We start from the raw sequence: 16,929 nt of genomic DNA on the forward strand, positions 1-16,929 counted from the left end.
GTACACAGTGAAGATGTTTTGCAGCTCTCCTGGGGCAGGGGAGCCTCACATCCTTGGTGCCAACACCAGACAACTCCCATCGCTGATAGTAAAGCATCCAAGCTGTGTTATAGGTGATGAATCAGAGCTTCAACTTCCTCCAAAGCCCAATGTATGTAGAAGGCTCAGGTCCTTTGAGGCTATCCAGCTTCTCAAGAATTAATGACTTTCAGGATAAGTGAACTTTGAAATGCATCAAGAGCTGGTAGGGCATGTAATATTGGCATTACATGTTTAGAAAAAAATAATTTTGTAACTGGTGGATGTTTTGGACACTCCTGAGATATAACCCTATTTAGAAGCTGCTGAAGTAATTTAATCTAGCTGTTATAAGTATGTATAAATACAGTTAAAAGTGGTGCTTGAAAATATGTAGGCAATGGCAAAAGGGACCAGAAGTCAAACATCTAGTGGACCTTTAGGTCTTCTTTCTACCTTGAAGAGAGGGATTATTTATGAAAATAACAGAAGCCACCCGTACAGTTTATTATAGCTTCTAAGTGGGTGTCCATGTGACTTCTTTCCCTATGACACTACATCAGTCACCTTGTTTTTCTTCTGTTGACAAACATTTTTTTGTTCTGATAATAAATAACAATAGCAGCAATACCATTATAAACTTGACAAAACTGTTTACAGTTCACCAGGAGAAGATAAATCGCATTGATGCTAAATGCACCCGAGGTCTTTCAGAGCCCCCCCCCCCCCCCAATTTTGTGGAAGAACATTTAAAATGGTAAATGACCTCTAGAAGATGGGTGCCAACTGACCAGACTGTTTAGGCCCAAGAGAAAGCTTTTTGAAAAGAGGAAATAAATAATAAGTCAACTTTTGACTTGTTTTCTACTTTATTGAAAGCCTCTCCTGGGTCTAAAACAACTGGGAAGGGGGGAAAGTAATGAAATTGTCTACCCTACTCTACCATAGGGATGGGAATAGGATTGCCAGGCTGAAAACTGGAGGGAAGCCTTGACTTTTAATAGTTGTGTTAAAGGACATTTCAGCAGGAGTTGCTTGCCAAACAACCAGATGATACCTGCTTCTACACAACCATTAAACCTATCCAATTTTCACTTGAGCAACTTCAGGTGGGATGAGTATATCTAGTGATTAAAATAAAAAGAAATCTAGAAGGTGGAGAGCATGGTGACTGAACATAGTCTTCTAAGGTCCCATAGAAAGCCAAGAACAGCTCCATGTCCTGACAGCCACAGCCCTAGACTGTATCAAAAACATTAAAATGTTAAACAGCTTTTAACTAATGTAACATAGACACCAGAAAATTATTAAGCCAATTGATGTACTTTTTTGAATGCATCATATACCTTTCCTTTTAATGAATAAATGCTGCCTTTCACTTGGGTGTTCAGATTGATGTATTTGAGTTGATGTTGAGTTAGGAAAAGGAATCTACATTGTTCCTCTGCATATATTAATGGATTTTGGCATTTGACACAACATCCATATAAAGCTGAGGCCCTCAAAGTATCTTTAGAGCCATATGTATGCTTGTTCACAAGATCTATCATAATTGATGGGTCATGATCCAAAATGTACCTACCTGTGGAGGAAGTGATGGTACTTAATTGGACATGCCTGTTCCATGCCTTGCCACTAACCATATGCAGTCCTGGAACACTTTACAGAAGAGAGGAAAGACGTGCACTAGAATTCAGCATGTACTCTTCAAAGGAACATAAAAACTGTAAATTCTTCTCATAATAGACCGGAAACTTGGCATTTGAAACAGAAACATAAATCCATATGTTATAATTGCTTAAGATTGTTGATACAGAACTTGCCATTGAAAGTTCTCTGGGAACACTGGAACTCATTTTGATTTATTTTTTCTTTTAAAACACAGATTGCAAGGAAACGGCACAAAGTCATTGGCGGTTTCAAGAGCCCGCACAGCCACACCAGGCCCCCAGCCTGCCTCAAGCATGTCGTCCTCATGCCGTTGTCTCAGATCAAGAAAGTGCTAGACATCCGAGAGACAGAAGGTTGGAACATTTCTGGTAGAAGTGAGGGTTTTGAGGATGTCTTCACGGAATAATGGTTTCAAATGCTAATGTGTTGACACATGGGCAACCCACAAGATTCCTTCCAAAGAAGTTTCACTTTGGTGATCAGTGGAACTAAAAATAATCATTAAAAGAACAAGTGTAAGAAAGCAGTCAAATGTCAGTTTTAAACTTGTATTTGAAAGAGAGAAATCTTTCAAAGCTTTCAGAGCACACACGGAGGCTTTCCATGTACCTTGGTACAATATTTGTATTAAAAACAAAGCATTTAACTTATGCATTTTATCCTTTCAGAACAAAGCTTTATGTGACTAGCAGTTTGAATCTCAGGTAGAAACCAAGCTCATATTCCTGCCCTAGAGATACCTTGCACATTTCTTTAGATTATGGCATTAATACGGCTGTAAACCCCAATGAAATCAACATGATGCCAGTCTTAATTTCACTTAATTCACTGCTCAGCATAGCCGTGATAAATAGTGACATTGTGTTGACGTAGGCCCAAGTGTGAAATTTTACAACTCTCCTGATCTTATTGGACTATAAATCCCAGCATTTCTCACCATTAACCTGTCTATCTTGGGGTGGATGGGAGTAGCAGTCCAATAACAAGACTGGCCCATTCCTGCTCCTCACATGGCCTTAGAAAAGAGCTGTTTTCATTTTTAAAAAATAGTCATGAGGCTCACTGGGTGACTTTTGACCAGTAAACATTTTTTTGAAATTGCGTAGGCAGTCCTGAGCTCTTTGGAGGAAGGTTTGTATAAAAATAACATGCTTTAGTGTGGTAGGGAATTAGAATTCAGTAGCAGTGGACGTGTTTATACCATATCCCACGAACCTTTCCTGATCCCTAAACTCCAATTAATTGCATGTTTGCTTCTGCTCCTGGAGGAGATGCTGAGGGTTTGTATTTGATTGCTGAGCAAAAGAAATAATCTGTGAGTACAGGGAATGACAGGTAGAATCATTTTACTTGATACACTGCTATATCTGAAGTGTAACAATTCTTAGAAGTCAGGGCATGACAGCAGTACAAATTGTTTTTATTATAGCACGGGGAGGGGGAGAAAGTCCTAAAGGTTTTGAGCCCTCTTCACAGAGGGCACGACAAATAGAAACTCACCTCTTGCTTCTGAATTCTCTGCAGTGACCTTGTTGTGGCTTAACGGGGGTACTCTTCACTCCTGTATCTTTATTCAGCTGACATGCCTTTACAACTCACCTTGTCCAATGGGATTTTGTACCCTGTCTCAGTCACTGCAGATTGAAACAAAACATCCTGCAGCCACAATACTGTGTATAGAGCCCTGCTGAACTTTGCCCTCTTGCTTTCTGCAGTTAGGGAAAAAAAAGACTCACTGTAGGTATGGGAACTTCGCGAAGATATGTATTCCTATAGTTGGCTTACGGTAGTCTTTTGTGCATTTAAACTTCTATACTAGTATGGCTATTTCTTTTGTGTCCCACCACAATGAGCCAGAAGCATTGTTAGGCACTCCCTAGAGTCACACATATAGCTTGTGATATCAGAAGAAGGAGCACCAGTTTAGCTACTTATGGATAGGAATGAGTTAGCCTACAAGTTGCTTGTAGATAGTTAAGCCTTTAAATGTTGATTTTGATGCTTTACAGATTTTCTCATTCCCAAAATATTTACTTCTCCTCCTGTAGTCCCACACTAAATGATTAAAATAATTTCTCTACTCTTCATAGATTGCCACAAAGCATTTGCACTGGTTGTGCGACCCCCAACAGAACAGACCAACTTGCTGTTCAGTTTCCAGATAACAACAGAGGAGCCTCCCAAGGAGGACTGGCTGAAGATGCTGTGTCGGCATGTGGCCAACACAATATGTAAAGCTGACACTGTAAGTTCCCAGATGACAGAGAAACAGTACAGGAACTCTGGGAATCATTATTCATTTTACTGATAACACATTGGTACTGATAGACAAAGGCAGAAGGGCAAATGGAATGCTGTTAAATTTGCCATGTCTTGAACAGTTGCCAATAATTTTCACAAAATTCAAAATGTCTTGTAAGTCAAATTAGATTGTTATGGCTGTATTACTCCAAAGCAGTGCAGTGTACAAATGCAGCAGTTTTTTGGTTTGCATTGGTACTCAGTGTTCAGTAGTGGGTAAGTGTATTGCTATATGTTGATGTGATTCATCTGTCTACCTGTTTAGCTGCATGAGATAAAAAAGAGCAATCACAACAATAATAAAAAAGATGGGATAAGCTATGCTGCCCAGAAGAGTGGGGTACTTTTCAGGAACCCTTTGGGCCTTATTAGATTTCTAAAAGCTGCCTAGTCAAGTTATTTTAATGAAATATTTTTATCTTTTATTTTCTTTTTTCTCTTGGTGCTAGTGATAATATTTTCTGTTTTCTATTGTTTCCATTGCCTTATGCATAGTTTTTAATTTTGTTTGGTATCTTGAGGTTGATTTGAGAAAAAAGGTGCAGATGAAATAGGTGTTAAATACATTCAATATAATCTTAGTAGTAGTAGAACTTCTTTGTGTTTGCCACTGGATTTGTTGTGATCATCAAAATGATTAGGTCTTATGGTGAAAAGAGGATTTGTTAATGCCAAGTATACTTCCAAAAACCAATAATATGGCTGCTTCTAAAAATGTGCCATTTCCTTAGTTACAGGGAATGAATCAGTGTACTATATTATTGCTCAGTCAACATAATATGATCTATATATTCTGTTCTTAACTAATTTCATTCTACCGGGAATTAATTTGGAATTGTAGCTTTAGTATGTTCCAACTATCACTATTTCATGGAGATAGATTGGCGTGTCTTCACTTGTGAAGCTGTTAAGTTTACTGAACTCAGGGGGGTTCTTTTTGTATGATTAAGGTTTGTACTACGCTGAGTTAATAAATAGCCTAGTAAATGTAGTCCATAGAGCTTTTAGAAGTGAAAAGGAAATTACAAAAAGATGCAAACACAGGTATATCTCAGTTAATGAAGTAGATTTGCTCCTGGGCTTCTACGTTTATAGAAAATTTGGTGCCAGAGGTAGAAAAAACATGGAAATCGAGATAGTATGTTCAACAGGTTTCAGCAAGCTTTTTATTCCAAACTAACATTATGAACATGTAAAATTAAACAACCAGGTCAAGTAAGCCTTGCATAAATAAGGACATTTTGATTCTTGTAGAAACCATTTGAAAGCCTCTTTCAAACTGCAACTCAGGTTGATTTTCCCCCTTCTTTTAACCACCTTTCAACCATTTTGGTGGCCAAACTTAAAGATCTATGCTTTTTTCCAGTACGCTAGGACAGCTGGTGAGGCAGGCTTACACTACTGTCCCTTTCCCCCTGTTTTCTCTTTAAATATGCCTAGTAAGTCATTGTGGAGGCAAATTTGCTGTTGTATGGAAGCACGCATCTACAGGAGAACCACAAACAGAATACTGTTCCTTCTCTGGTCAAGTTTTATTGCAGTATTTATTAAAGACATGATGTTACAGCCCAACACTGAAAGCTTTTTTTCCCCTCTCCAGTCCCACTTCACCATCTTCCAGTGCTAATGCTGTAAAACAAAGCAAAACAAACAAAACAAAAGTTTAATCTAGGCAGAAAAAAACCGGGATGGGAATGCACTCCCATAAAATGACTTTGTTACAGACATTATGATATATCTGAATGGGAAAATGATAAAACAACACATTTGAAGTCATGCTAAATTATTGAGTAAATAGAATTCAAAGCACATGACCATGTCAGTCTTGATCAGTATGCAAAGGATCTTGTACTACCTTTGAGACGAATGACGAAGGAAATCAGTATCACAAGCTTTTGGATACCTGTCTGCTTCATTAGATGCCTTTTCTCAGTCTCAAAGATGTTACAAGGTCCCTTTGTAGTCAAGTGAACAATTTACTATCATGTTTGACCAAGTGTGTAAAACCGTGTTTAACATTAATATAACCTTGTGGTTAATTTTGAAACTCTGTTCTTCAAAGCATATTAAAATAATTAGTTGAAATGGTGTGGAACAGATGATTAAAAGCAAGTTTATCCATTTTTTCTAGGCCTCTAATAAAATTTATGTTTAAACAGCCTATGCCAATGTTTTAATATTCCTAATGTCATGGGGCAGATCCAGTACCTAGGGTTTAATGTCTGACATACAGGAAGACTAGTGCTGAAGTACAGTAGGCTTTATAGAGCCAAATATCTTTAAAATTTCTTACAAACATTTGTGTCAAGAAGCAGGTTGAAAATGCTCATGTACACTGACAGACACATCCCACATGGTGGCAGCAGAGGCTTTAATTTTTATCTTTTTTACTTTCAGGCTAAGCTGTAAAATAGTCTGAAGCCATGAAGAGTAAATGTTAGTAGATGTACATGTGTGCACATTCTAATGTATATATTTCCCCTTTTGCATAAGTAAAACATCTTGGTTTTGTTGAGGAAACTTGAGCACTTAAGCTGAGATATTTGCATGTGGATCTTTATTTCAGAATGATTTTCTTGACCATTCTTTTATTAGGAAAATCTAATTTATACAACTGATCCTGATTCCATTGAAGTAAACACAAAAGATATGGACAGTACATTGAGCAGAGCATCCCGTGCCATAAGGAAAACATCCAAAAAGGTAAGGATATAACTGATTTTTAAAAGTGTTACTCTGAAGTTACTTATATCAGAGGTTACAGTTTAATCAAACCCACTTCAGTCCTTTCTCAGTTGCTATATTTATTAATTTTATTTGTTTAATTTTCAATATTTTGGGGGGATAGATTCTCTCCAAGGGAGGTTTATATACAGAAAACTGCAAACTTCTGTTCCAATAGAGTACCCATTTAAAGTGCTCCAGATAAATTTACCTTTTAAAGTCAAAGAACATACACACACTCCACTCTTTTGATGAGAGAATATTTTCTTCTGACAACTGGAAGTCACATTTTGAATACATGTAGTCTGCAATGATTCACAGTTTTATGAAAGGTTTTCATTTTGTGTGTGTGTGTTTGTGTGTGCTGCAAAGCTTGAGAGTCTGCTTCAGAACTAGCATCACTTCAATATTTTCCAAATTGAAACGTTCTTTTTGACCACAAAGAAGGAGATTAATTGAATTTAGATTCAATCCTGGAAAAGCAAGAGTCTGCATTTCTTCCATTTGATTGTAGTTTGATTCAACCACTTGCAACTTCTCTGCTCTCCGTTTATGTAATTTGTTATATGTGTATTTATCTTAAATATTTTAGAGGATGGGGAGGGAGAGAGGGACTTTTTACCAATGGAGGATAAATGTTTCATGCATCCATAAAGCTTATTACATTTGTTAGCCCTTAAGGTAGAAATCAAAAGCCAACTTGAAGATATGTGTGTGTGTGTGTGTGCGCGCGCGCACACACACACACACAGTAGTATAAGGCTCTTTGTTGCCTTATTTTAAAAAGTAAAGTGGGTGGATAAAGTTGTTTTGAGATGGGATTGTTCCTATCTTCACAGCTTTTCAGCTATACATCAGCTAGAAACAGGGGCAAGGAAGATCACTTACTTTCACCAGGAGAACGGTATTTACTGTGTTGTCAAAGGCTTTCATAGTCAGAATCACTCAGTTGTTGTGTGTTTTCCGGAATGTATGGCCATGTTCCAGAAGTATTCTCTCCTGAGGTTTTGCCCACATCTATGGCAGGCATCCTCAGAGATTGTGAGGTATATTCTCTGAGGATGCCTGCCATAGATGTGGGCGAAATGTCAGGAGAGAATACTTCTGGAACATGACCATACAGCCCAGAAAACACACAACAACCCAGGGTATTTAATTGCCACCCCTTTTGGCAGTTCTAAGCATTCTCCAGACATTTTGTAAGGGTCTCTTTTGGAAAAAGAAACAGGTCCCATGGGCCCAAAACCAGCTTTGATTAATGTTGTCAAAACATGAGGATGCTGGCTTGCATAAAATTCATAAGCCAACCTATGTGCCCCGAGGCAAAATCAAAACTGATATGTATAAGCAAAATCACAATACATCTCACCCAAGTTGGAGAAACTGACTTGGTGAATTGTGTGTTTGCTCAGTCACCTGTCCAGGGAATGGAGAATGTGCAACTTGAAAAGCCCCTGGTTTCCCTCATTATGGGTCTTTAGGTTACATTATGCTTCACCACACTTTCAGAAGGAGGTCTCTCTTCTGTATAAGAGGGCATTTAAGCTGATTTGAGTCTCATTTGAAAGAGGAAAACAGGATAACAACAAGAAGTCAGTCCTAGCTTTTGTCTGTCATCAGGATACCACATTTTGGGACACTGCATCTGCTAGCCACCAGTGGGAGAATTGGTGACGGTTCTTTCCATGAGTGGCGCGAACTACATTTCCTGCTGCCAACCACTGATGTCTGCCCAGATGCCAGTGAAAGGGTACATACATCAGATCACAAGTCTTTGGTAGCTAAGGATTGCAATGGGTAGGTGCTTCGTCGGGGATGCATAGAGGAAAATTGACTGTATGGTTGGATTGCACATAATGTCAGATGAGATTATTGCCTTATTTATTTCTTGATGTTTGGTGAGGAGTAATACAAAATCCAGGAAATCATTGCATAACTGAGGCTCAGTATAATAACTACTTACTGTCAAACCTTAGATTGAATTCCAAGTTTCCAAGTAGCATGACTTCATTTCTTGTTTACCACTTATGTGACTGTGGTTACACTTTGCAGGTTACCCGAGCCTTCTCTTTTTCCAAGACGCCCAAGAGAGCCCTTCGAAGAGCGTTGATGGCACATAACAGTGCGGACGGAAATAATTTCTGCCCAACAAGTGACAGCTACTTAGGGGGGCGCCTTGCCAGTACTTCATCCCTAGCAGTAAGTGACTTGCCTGGGGAGACAGACTCTTTCATTATACGTATTTGAATAATGAAATGTATTCTGGCATGTTGGTTAAGCTCTCTGAATTCATAACAACTACATGGGTGATGTGATTAAAAGACATTATCAACTGAATTAGATAAGTGCATTGTAAATGTCAACCAGAAGTGAGTATACACATGATGGAGATGCTGGGGAATGTATTTAACAGAAGGAAATCTTTCCCCTTGTGGTTGGTTTCACACTTCTGAGAAAGCAAGGCATTAACTAAACCTGAGTGATGGGGGTCTTGGAGATTTGTATCCATTAAAGAATAATCTTGCCATAGAGAAATGTCTCCGATAGTGAAATACTTGCAAATATGTGTGTATTGAGGTGGGATAGTATTGAGAAATTTAAATGTAAAACTTATTCTTGTAGAAATAAAGGCTCAAAAAAGAAAAAGAAAAAAAGAAGAGATAGAAACTGGTATTGTAAATAGCACAATATAAATATCAATTCAAAATATGAAATGGAGCCCCCAGTGGCACAATGGGTTAAACCTTTGTGCCGGCAGGACTGCTGACAGACAGGTTGGCAGTTTGAATCCAGGGAGAGCAGGTGAGCTCCCCTCTGTCAGCTCCAGCTCCCCATGCGGGGACATGAAAGAAGCCTCCTATAGGATTTTAAAACATCCAGGCGTCCCCTGGGCAAGGTCCTTACAGATGGCCAATTCTCTCACACCAGAAGCAACTTGCAGTTTCTAAAAACAAAACAAAAAAACATGACATGAAACTTTTATATAGTATACTTCTTAAATATGGAGTTGTATTTAGTGTTATGAGATTATGACTACTTAGTTATATCCCAAATGGATAGAGCCTTTGGAGTATAGTTTGACAGCCCAATGGCATTTTTTTTTTGGGGGGGGGGGGGTTGTTTTGTTTTTGGCATGATCAACTTTTACCTTTTCATACACCAGGCCATAATAACCATTACTACAGGAAGCATTATTGATTTCTTCATATCATCATCCAGGTAGAGAACCATGTAACTTTAGAAGAACTGAAAGAAGGACAAAAAAGGAAGAAAAGTACAGGGTGTTTGAAAAAGAACTCCCTAGTTTTAATGTGTTTTAAGTTAAAATTAGGGAGTTCTTTTTCAAACACCCTGTATATCACTCTCATGTTGTAGATACACATTTTCTAAAAGGAGGCTTAGCTATACAGTTCCAGAAGGAAGACTCTTTGAGATTATGAAATTAATAAATAAATAAAGAGATTTTATATGCCACCTTTCTCTGAGGCCTACAGACCAAATTAAAACAAAACACAACTAAAACTATATATAGCACTAAAAAGCAACCAATTTAGTTTTCAGAAAAGAGAGATTGACGGTCAAAGAATTCACTGAAGTTTCATTTTATAGGCCTCTTGGAAATAGTGATGATACAGTTGAGGTGCAACCATGGGCCATATTCCAAGGAATTGATTTTTCCTCTGTAAAGGAAGGGGCAAGTAGCTACTAATAGCAGATTTTGTAAGCAGGACACTGAATGAAGACACATTTTAAACTAAGTTTAAACCAGTTGTTGCTCTTTCCTAGAAATCTCTTCTTAAAGATGCTGCTTTAGTACTTATTATTTTTTAATTACACCATATCTTGCAACTTCAGCAGCTGAAACAATTTTTGGGAGGGGAGGAATGTAAATTCTTTAAGAATGGAGAGGATTAGTCATACTGGGTAACAATATCATAATATAAAATAAATAAATAAATCTCTAGAAAGTAAAACTAGTTCCAGTGGAGCTTAAATGGAAGATTTCCAAGAAAATTGTTAATTTGTTGCTCTTGGTCTGTGGGCTAGCTAGGGCTTAAGTTGTTTTTTCCCCTTCCATCTAAAATAAATAGTATTGGAAGAAATGAGAGATTTAAATTGTATTTGTATGCACCATGTAGTTTAATGCTTTCTCTTCCTCCCCATTTTAGATGATTCGCTCCTCTTCTACATACTCCTTAAGTGGACCTATTAAAAATACTGTTAGTGTGCAGCGTTCCAACTCTATTGATGGGAGCTCCCAAACCGCTAGGCTTCGGCCTCTGATCTGTACTTCCCATGATCGGCAAGGGAGAACTGCCTCCAGCTCGGAAACTTTAAGTGTCCCCTCGCTGGCCTGTTCTTGCTTGGGCACCACTAATGACGAAGTGGGTGGAGACAAAAGGGTTGCCTAAAGTGAGCTTTATCCCCTCTTTGGACACACTTTGGGTGCAAAATAGCTTTCATTTAATAAGGTGCACAGCCTGTACTAAGTTCTCTAGGTTAGGGATAGGAGAAATATGGCCTGTGGGTTGTCAGGGATTCAGATCTCTTGACCCCCTTCCCCTCCTTGCTTGCAGAAGCCTCTAAATTATTTTTGTAACCACCGAAGGTTATTTCACTCCTCTGGGTCCATTTTGAGGCTCAAATGGCCTTTTATTATAGTGAACTTCCAGACACTTCTGATTTTTAAAAATGAATGTGTGGTCTGCCATGGTCTAGGGGAGGGTGAAATTGGGGCCTTGACTTTCCTACTCACCCCTGATTTACGTTCTGGGTCTATTTTGGGATTTCAGCACACTTTGCTCATACCAGGCGACACTTTAATTCTTTCTCTTTTATTTAACTCTCTTCATCGGGCAAGATATGTTCACCATGGATACATATTTGTTGGGCTTTCTTTCCATGTTTTCTAAAATTCAGGTGTTTCTCTTTAAATGTGGCGTGTAGGGATTTGGCTTTGAACTCTGGACCTAATTACAATTAAATAATAATTTTGAAGATTGTTTGAACAAGTCAGGATAACTTCCGTAATCACTTCTTCATCAGCTTTGTATTTTTAAGTTGTACTGTGCTTCATTCTTTTGTTATTGATGTGGTACGGAATCATTAGAAGGTGTTTATATCCCAAAGGATGTAAATGTAGGGAAGAAAACTGAAGGGCAGTCAGCAACTTTTTAAGCAACCCTGAAACTTAACCTGTACCAAAAAAAAAAAGAGTTTTGTATTCATTCTTGTTATCCAGAGAGGCTTTTGACCTCCCTGTTAGATGGAAGGATACTATTTTGTTTGGAAATGTGAACATGCAAATAGAGCCAATTAAATTAATTTTTTGAGACTGGAAAACCTGAAAAGAAGTGTTACTGAACATCAAAGTCTGAAGGAGAGCTCTGATTTTGACATACATTTTGCACATATATATCTCAACAGTATTGCTGAATATAACTTGCCAGAACTTTGAAAGCCTGGATTCTTTAAAAAGGAAGGTTTTTCTGTATTTCCTGGGATCCTCTTGAATAGCTTCCTCCCTCAACTCCTCCACCCACAGGGATAGTTTGGGATTTCTTTTTTTCTAATGAGATGAGTCAATATTTCTTCCGTTCTTTTTAACAGGGCATCCATTCCCCTTCTTTGATCAACCTGCCGTCGGTGTTTGAAAAAAGGAGTCATACCTTAAGTCGATCGACTACTCATTTGATATGAACTTGGTGGGAAATGGACTTGCAACATAAAATTGCCGATGGCCAAAAGGTGGTTTGGCTTCCCAAGCAATCCCTTACTGACATGAATGGAGGTACTTAGCTAGCACTTAGTGGCAATTAGTAAACTTGTAGATAACACTAAGGTGAGCATCAAGAGTTGTCTGATTTGTTTACAAAACGAAGTAAAGGACTGGACCTTGGTTTGGGTATAAGCTTTTTCTTTGCACATGTTACTCTATCAACATAATCAAAATATTTTGCTTTATGTAAAACGTCATAAATAAAATGGTATTTGAAAAATTGAAAGTTAATCAGTGGTATCCCAACTGACCGAGGATGGTGAATTTTCCTCTTAAAACAGTATTTTTATATATATATTGGCTGCATATATTGTGGGTTTTATTCAACTGCATTAACAAATTTGTACAGTAAGAAACATGCTTCATTTTTAAAGTACAGAAATTAACCTGTTTTTATAGGATATCAAAAAAATTGAGGTTTCAAAATGTCTGAATATTCTTTTATTCCTGCATGACAGTGTGGTGATGATGGTGTTTCAGTGGAAAACATGAAATATTTTCGCCAGTTTTTCAATTGATTTAATGTTCAGCTGCTAGGTTTAACTATTATTCAACAGAAAGGAAATTTTCCCAAGATAGGAACTGTGCTAAAAAAATATCACTTTTGATCATTATATTTATAATATTTGATGGAGACCATTTTTAAAAGAAGCTGTCTCTAAAATATAATGAAACACCTCTTACACATACTGCTCATGCACAGATTTCAGTATGGAGATAAAATGTAGATTTGACTTCAATATCTACTGCTGCTATTTTTTTTTTTATCCATAGGCCTTTATATAAATTCCTTTGAAAAATTCGCTTTGTGTTTTTTCTTATGCTTCTAGTATTTTCCCTTACAGAAAAACATCTATGGAATAATCAGGTTTCATAATAGAATTTTAACACTTTCTCTGGAAATTAATCTTTTACTTGCTCTGTGTATTAGGGAGAAATAGTGGGTGGGACTTCTAGCTTCTCATTCCTTTAACCACAGATGCTACTTGTATGCTGGCATAATTTGTGACACTTTTATTACTTCTGTATCTTTTAAAAATTCTATACTGGCAGAAACATATGTAAATAAACTGTTTATGTTAACGTTGAATTCTTAATCTTATAAATTTTGCCCCTATCACTGCAGTAATGTTTGGATTAGATTGTACTGCATCATTAATACATTATTTTTTCCTCCAAAGCTCAGAATCAAGAAGGCTTACAAGATACAAAGAAATAGAAATAAAACAAAGATATACTTATGTTTAAAATGGCATCGAACTGTCTATGCCATTAAAACCATTTAACACATCAGTTGAATGAAAAGCAAAAGATAAAAGGAGTACGACACACAAAAATTCTAAAAAGCCTGTTGGAGCAAAATAAAAAATTATAATACAGGGGAGACAATCCAATTTTCTAGGAAGGAAGTTCCAAAAACCGTGCAATCACAGAAAAGGTCCTCTCTTGCATTTACAGTAAACCTATTTATGAGGGCCATGGCAATGACACGTGTGGGCCTCTTGAAAATCTCATAGGGGAAGGTCTGATTTTTCAGATAGTTATTACCCAGGCAATATAGGGTTGTATAGATTGTAAGCAGACATTTGAACTGTACTTGGAAACAGAGTGATATTAATCACTAGACCTGTTAAAAGGGATGTGCTCTCTGTCGCTGTGTGATTTTTTTCCATATCTTAGCAACACATAGAATGCATGGTTTGTTCAGTTGCTTTTGAGGATTTCCTACAATGGAAAATTGATCAAGGATATGTATGTCGTAATCTGTTTTATTTAATGTGTTGAAAACATCTTCACATTCAACTACTCCACAACATTTTATTTGCTTCTGATAATTTGTTGGCCAAAAAAGTTCCTAATGTGATACTAAAATACCACTGAAAGTTTCTGATTCACTACAATAATGCTTTTCACTAGAATTGTTCAATTCCCATTCCACTCAACAGGAAGAAAAATGCAGATCAGAAGGTAAGAATGGTGATGCCAGTACATAAATAGTTGTGTGTCAGGAATCCTTACTTGGGCATTTCCAAGTTTGAGAACAACTGCAGTGGTTGTGAATTATTAGAGCTTTGTCATGCCACAATTCTGGAAATACCCTATTCATAATCTTTCAGTGAAAACTAGGCATGCAAGCCATTGCTGACTGCCATAGTCAGTTTTAGAAGGCAAGGAGAAATAAATTTCTTTCATATCTTCTTGGTTCCACAGAGAAGTCCAAAAGGGTGAACTTAATGCAGTGTTAGATTTCCAAATCTAACAATGAATTGTATGAAGGTAGAGGCATGAAAAGAAATTTCATATGGATAGAAATCAAACATGCCGATACACAAAGTATTTTATATGCAACATGCTCCAAGATGAAGAGTAATTTCCTGCCTTTTCTACTTTTGGGGGAAGGGGGTGCATTGATCCCATAGTCTGGCAAAGTAACAAATTCTTTTATCAAAATTGTCACAGTTTAGGGTTAGGAGCCACCTGATGAGATGGGTGAGAGATGTGGAGGGAATTAATCATGGCCTGAAATATGTTTATCTTCCCGTGTCAGCACTGTTCCAATCTATTTAAGGTTCCTAGTGCTGTTTGAAGAGGCATATATTCTCACTGCAGTGTAAGTAAGGCATTTATGGACTACGGTGATTCATCTATATTCTTTATTGAACAGAAGTGGTGGAAAGATTGGAACAGTTATGATAGCTCAAGTTGGCTTGCTTCCAGTGGCACTGAAAGAGATATGTTCTATTATTATTTTTTTACTTTTAAAAACCCTTTAGCATGTAAAGATAGAAAGTAAAACTGGTGTTAAAGTGTTGCTTTCTTTCAGATACATGCACTCTCCATTTGAGTATACTCTTGAGACTAGCATCCTTTCCAAAGTTTGAATCAGTTTAAGGTGGAACAAAATGGTTTTGCATGTACTAATCCCCAAAATGATTGCATCTTTTATTTATACTCATATGTCCTGAGGCTGGGAAAATTCCTCCAATCGGAAAAGCTGACACTGCCAGTTATGTAGCATGTTTTGGTTACCAATGCTGTGATATGAGGAACTGATGCCTAGAAGTTTTGATTTCTACCTTGTTTGTTAGCTTGATGGAATTTCCAAGTACATGTGCTTTGCAGTAGTGACTTCACAGCCTTGGCAAATGAAGTTGCAAGGGCTCATGGTTTAGGGCCCTCATTCTCTCCAGATTCTGGTCTGTCAGGATAAAAGACAGAAATGTTTTCATTCCATTCCATAAAGCTAGCTCCTTGATTCACAAGGCTTCAGAATCAAAGTCCCTTTGAGAACCAATTTGATATTACCATGTACTGGAGTCTATTTTCCCTTCTTCTGGAGATCAGAAATGTAACTGAAAATCATAACTGTTGCTTTCAAAATTGAGTGTTGGTAAAACACGATTGGGGGAAGAATGTTTAACTTTGATATTGTCCAGATAGGCATATTATAGAGTTCGCAGACAATCCCTCTGCTGGGATGATCCATATTAATCCCCTCCTGACACTCTCTTAAAGAAGAAGAATATCCTTCCTGATAGCAACACTTTATAAGTCTTAGCTTAGAGGGTACATCCTTAGCTTCTCTGCTTCAGATTGACAAGACTGTCAGTGCTGTGACTCATAGGCCTGGTACACAATGTTACTATACTTAGAAATGGAGTATGTTTTGTGCCGTTTTAGTACCTGGAGGAAACTCTGTGCCATAGACACAGTAGCCATGTCTAGCAATTTCTGATATCCTTGTCTGATAGAAGTCTTTCATTTTCCTCCCTGAAATGCTAGCATGCTACAATTTTAGTTAACTTTCAGTTTGGGGATAAGCTTTCTTATTTCCAAGTGCTAAGATTCCAAAAGTGTACAAGAATCTTCAGCCTCCAGTTTCAAAGTCAACGCCTCAGTGGGACATGGAGTTAGTTGTGTCTCAACTTCGCAGACAGTGGTTTGAACATTTTAAGATATCCAGTTACTTACCTGGAAGATGGCTTTCACAGTTACACCAGCCAGATAATCAGGAGAGTTATGTGCATTTGAGTGGATCAACTTTATCTTTGGTTCCATTGTGATAATGTTTTCACGTCAAATATTACTTTTCCACCCAATGTGGTGCTTCCATTTCACATTATTCAGGACTTGATGCTACATACATTAATGCAGAATTCTACCACAGGCTTGCATTGTATTGATGTTAAAAGAGCCTTTGTCTTCTATGTTGATAGGACTGCTAGTCTCAGAGACATTTCATTTGTTATTTTTCAAAGAAGAAAATATTTTCTGTTTCCTCACAGTGGTTAGCTAAATGGTTTCTACTATTCATCTTGCCTATGAACTGGCCAAGAGAGATTGTCAAGCTTGGGTTTGATTTCATTCTCCGTGAGCTCCAGCTGGATCTGCTGCTTTCTTGAGAGGTGTTCCTGTGGAGAATGTTTAGAAGACAG

At 37.6% G+C, this 16,929-nt stretch overlaps 1 protein-coding gene across 6 annotated transcripts in view; it reads left to right on the forward strand.

The window, feature by feature from the left end:
• ect2 (epithelial cell transforming 2) overlaps positions 1 to 13,583 on the forward strand; it is a 41,347-nt gene extending 27,764 nt beyond the window's left edge. For 2 of the 6 annotated variants that reach the window (XM_016992000.2, XM_016992001.2), the window contains 6 exons: positions 1,904 to 2,063; positions 3,780 to 3,934; positions 6,586 to 6,693; positions 8,767 to 8,913; positions 10,884 to 11,127; positions 12,325 to 13,583. In XM_016992000.2, coding sequence (XP_016847489.2) covers positions 1,904 to 2,063; positions 3,780 to 3,934; positions 6,586 to 6,693; positions 8,767 to 8,913; positions 10,884 to 11,126 — 813 coding nt within the window. In that variant the 3' untranslated portion in view covers position 11,127; positions 12,325 to 13,583. The remainder of the gene's footprint in view (positions 1 to 1,903; positions 2,064 to 3,779; positions 3,935 to 6,585; positions 6,694 to 8,766; positions 8,914 to 10,883; positions 11,128 to 12,324) is intronic. The other 4 variants (XM_008106021.3, XM_008106022.3, XM_008106019.3 and 1 more) reach the window with 3 other exon arrangements.
• The last annotated feature ends 3,346 nt before the right edge of the window (positions 13,584 to 16,929 follow it).

The sequence above is a fragment of the Anolis carolinensis genome, chromosome 3, assembly GCF_035594765.1.
Source record: "Anolis carolinensis isolate JA03-04 chromosome 3, rAnoCar3.1.pri, whole genome shotgun sequence".
Classification (NCBI taxonomy): Eukaryota; Metazoa; Chordata; class Lepidosauria; order Squamata; family Dactyloidae; genus Anolis; species Anolis carolinensis.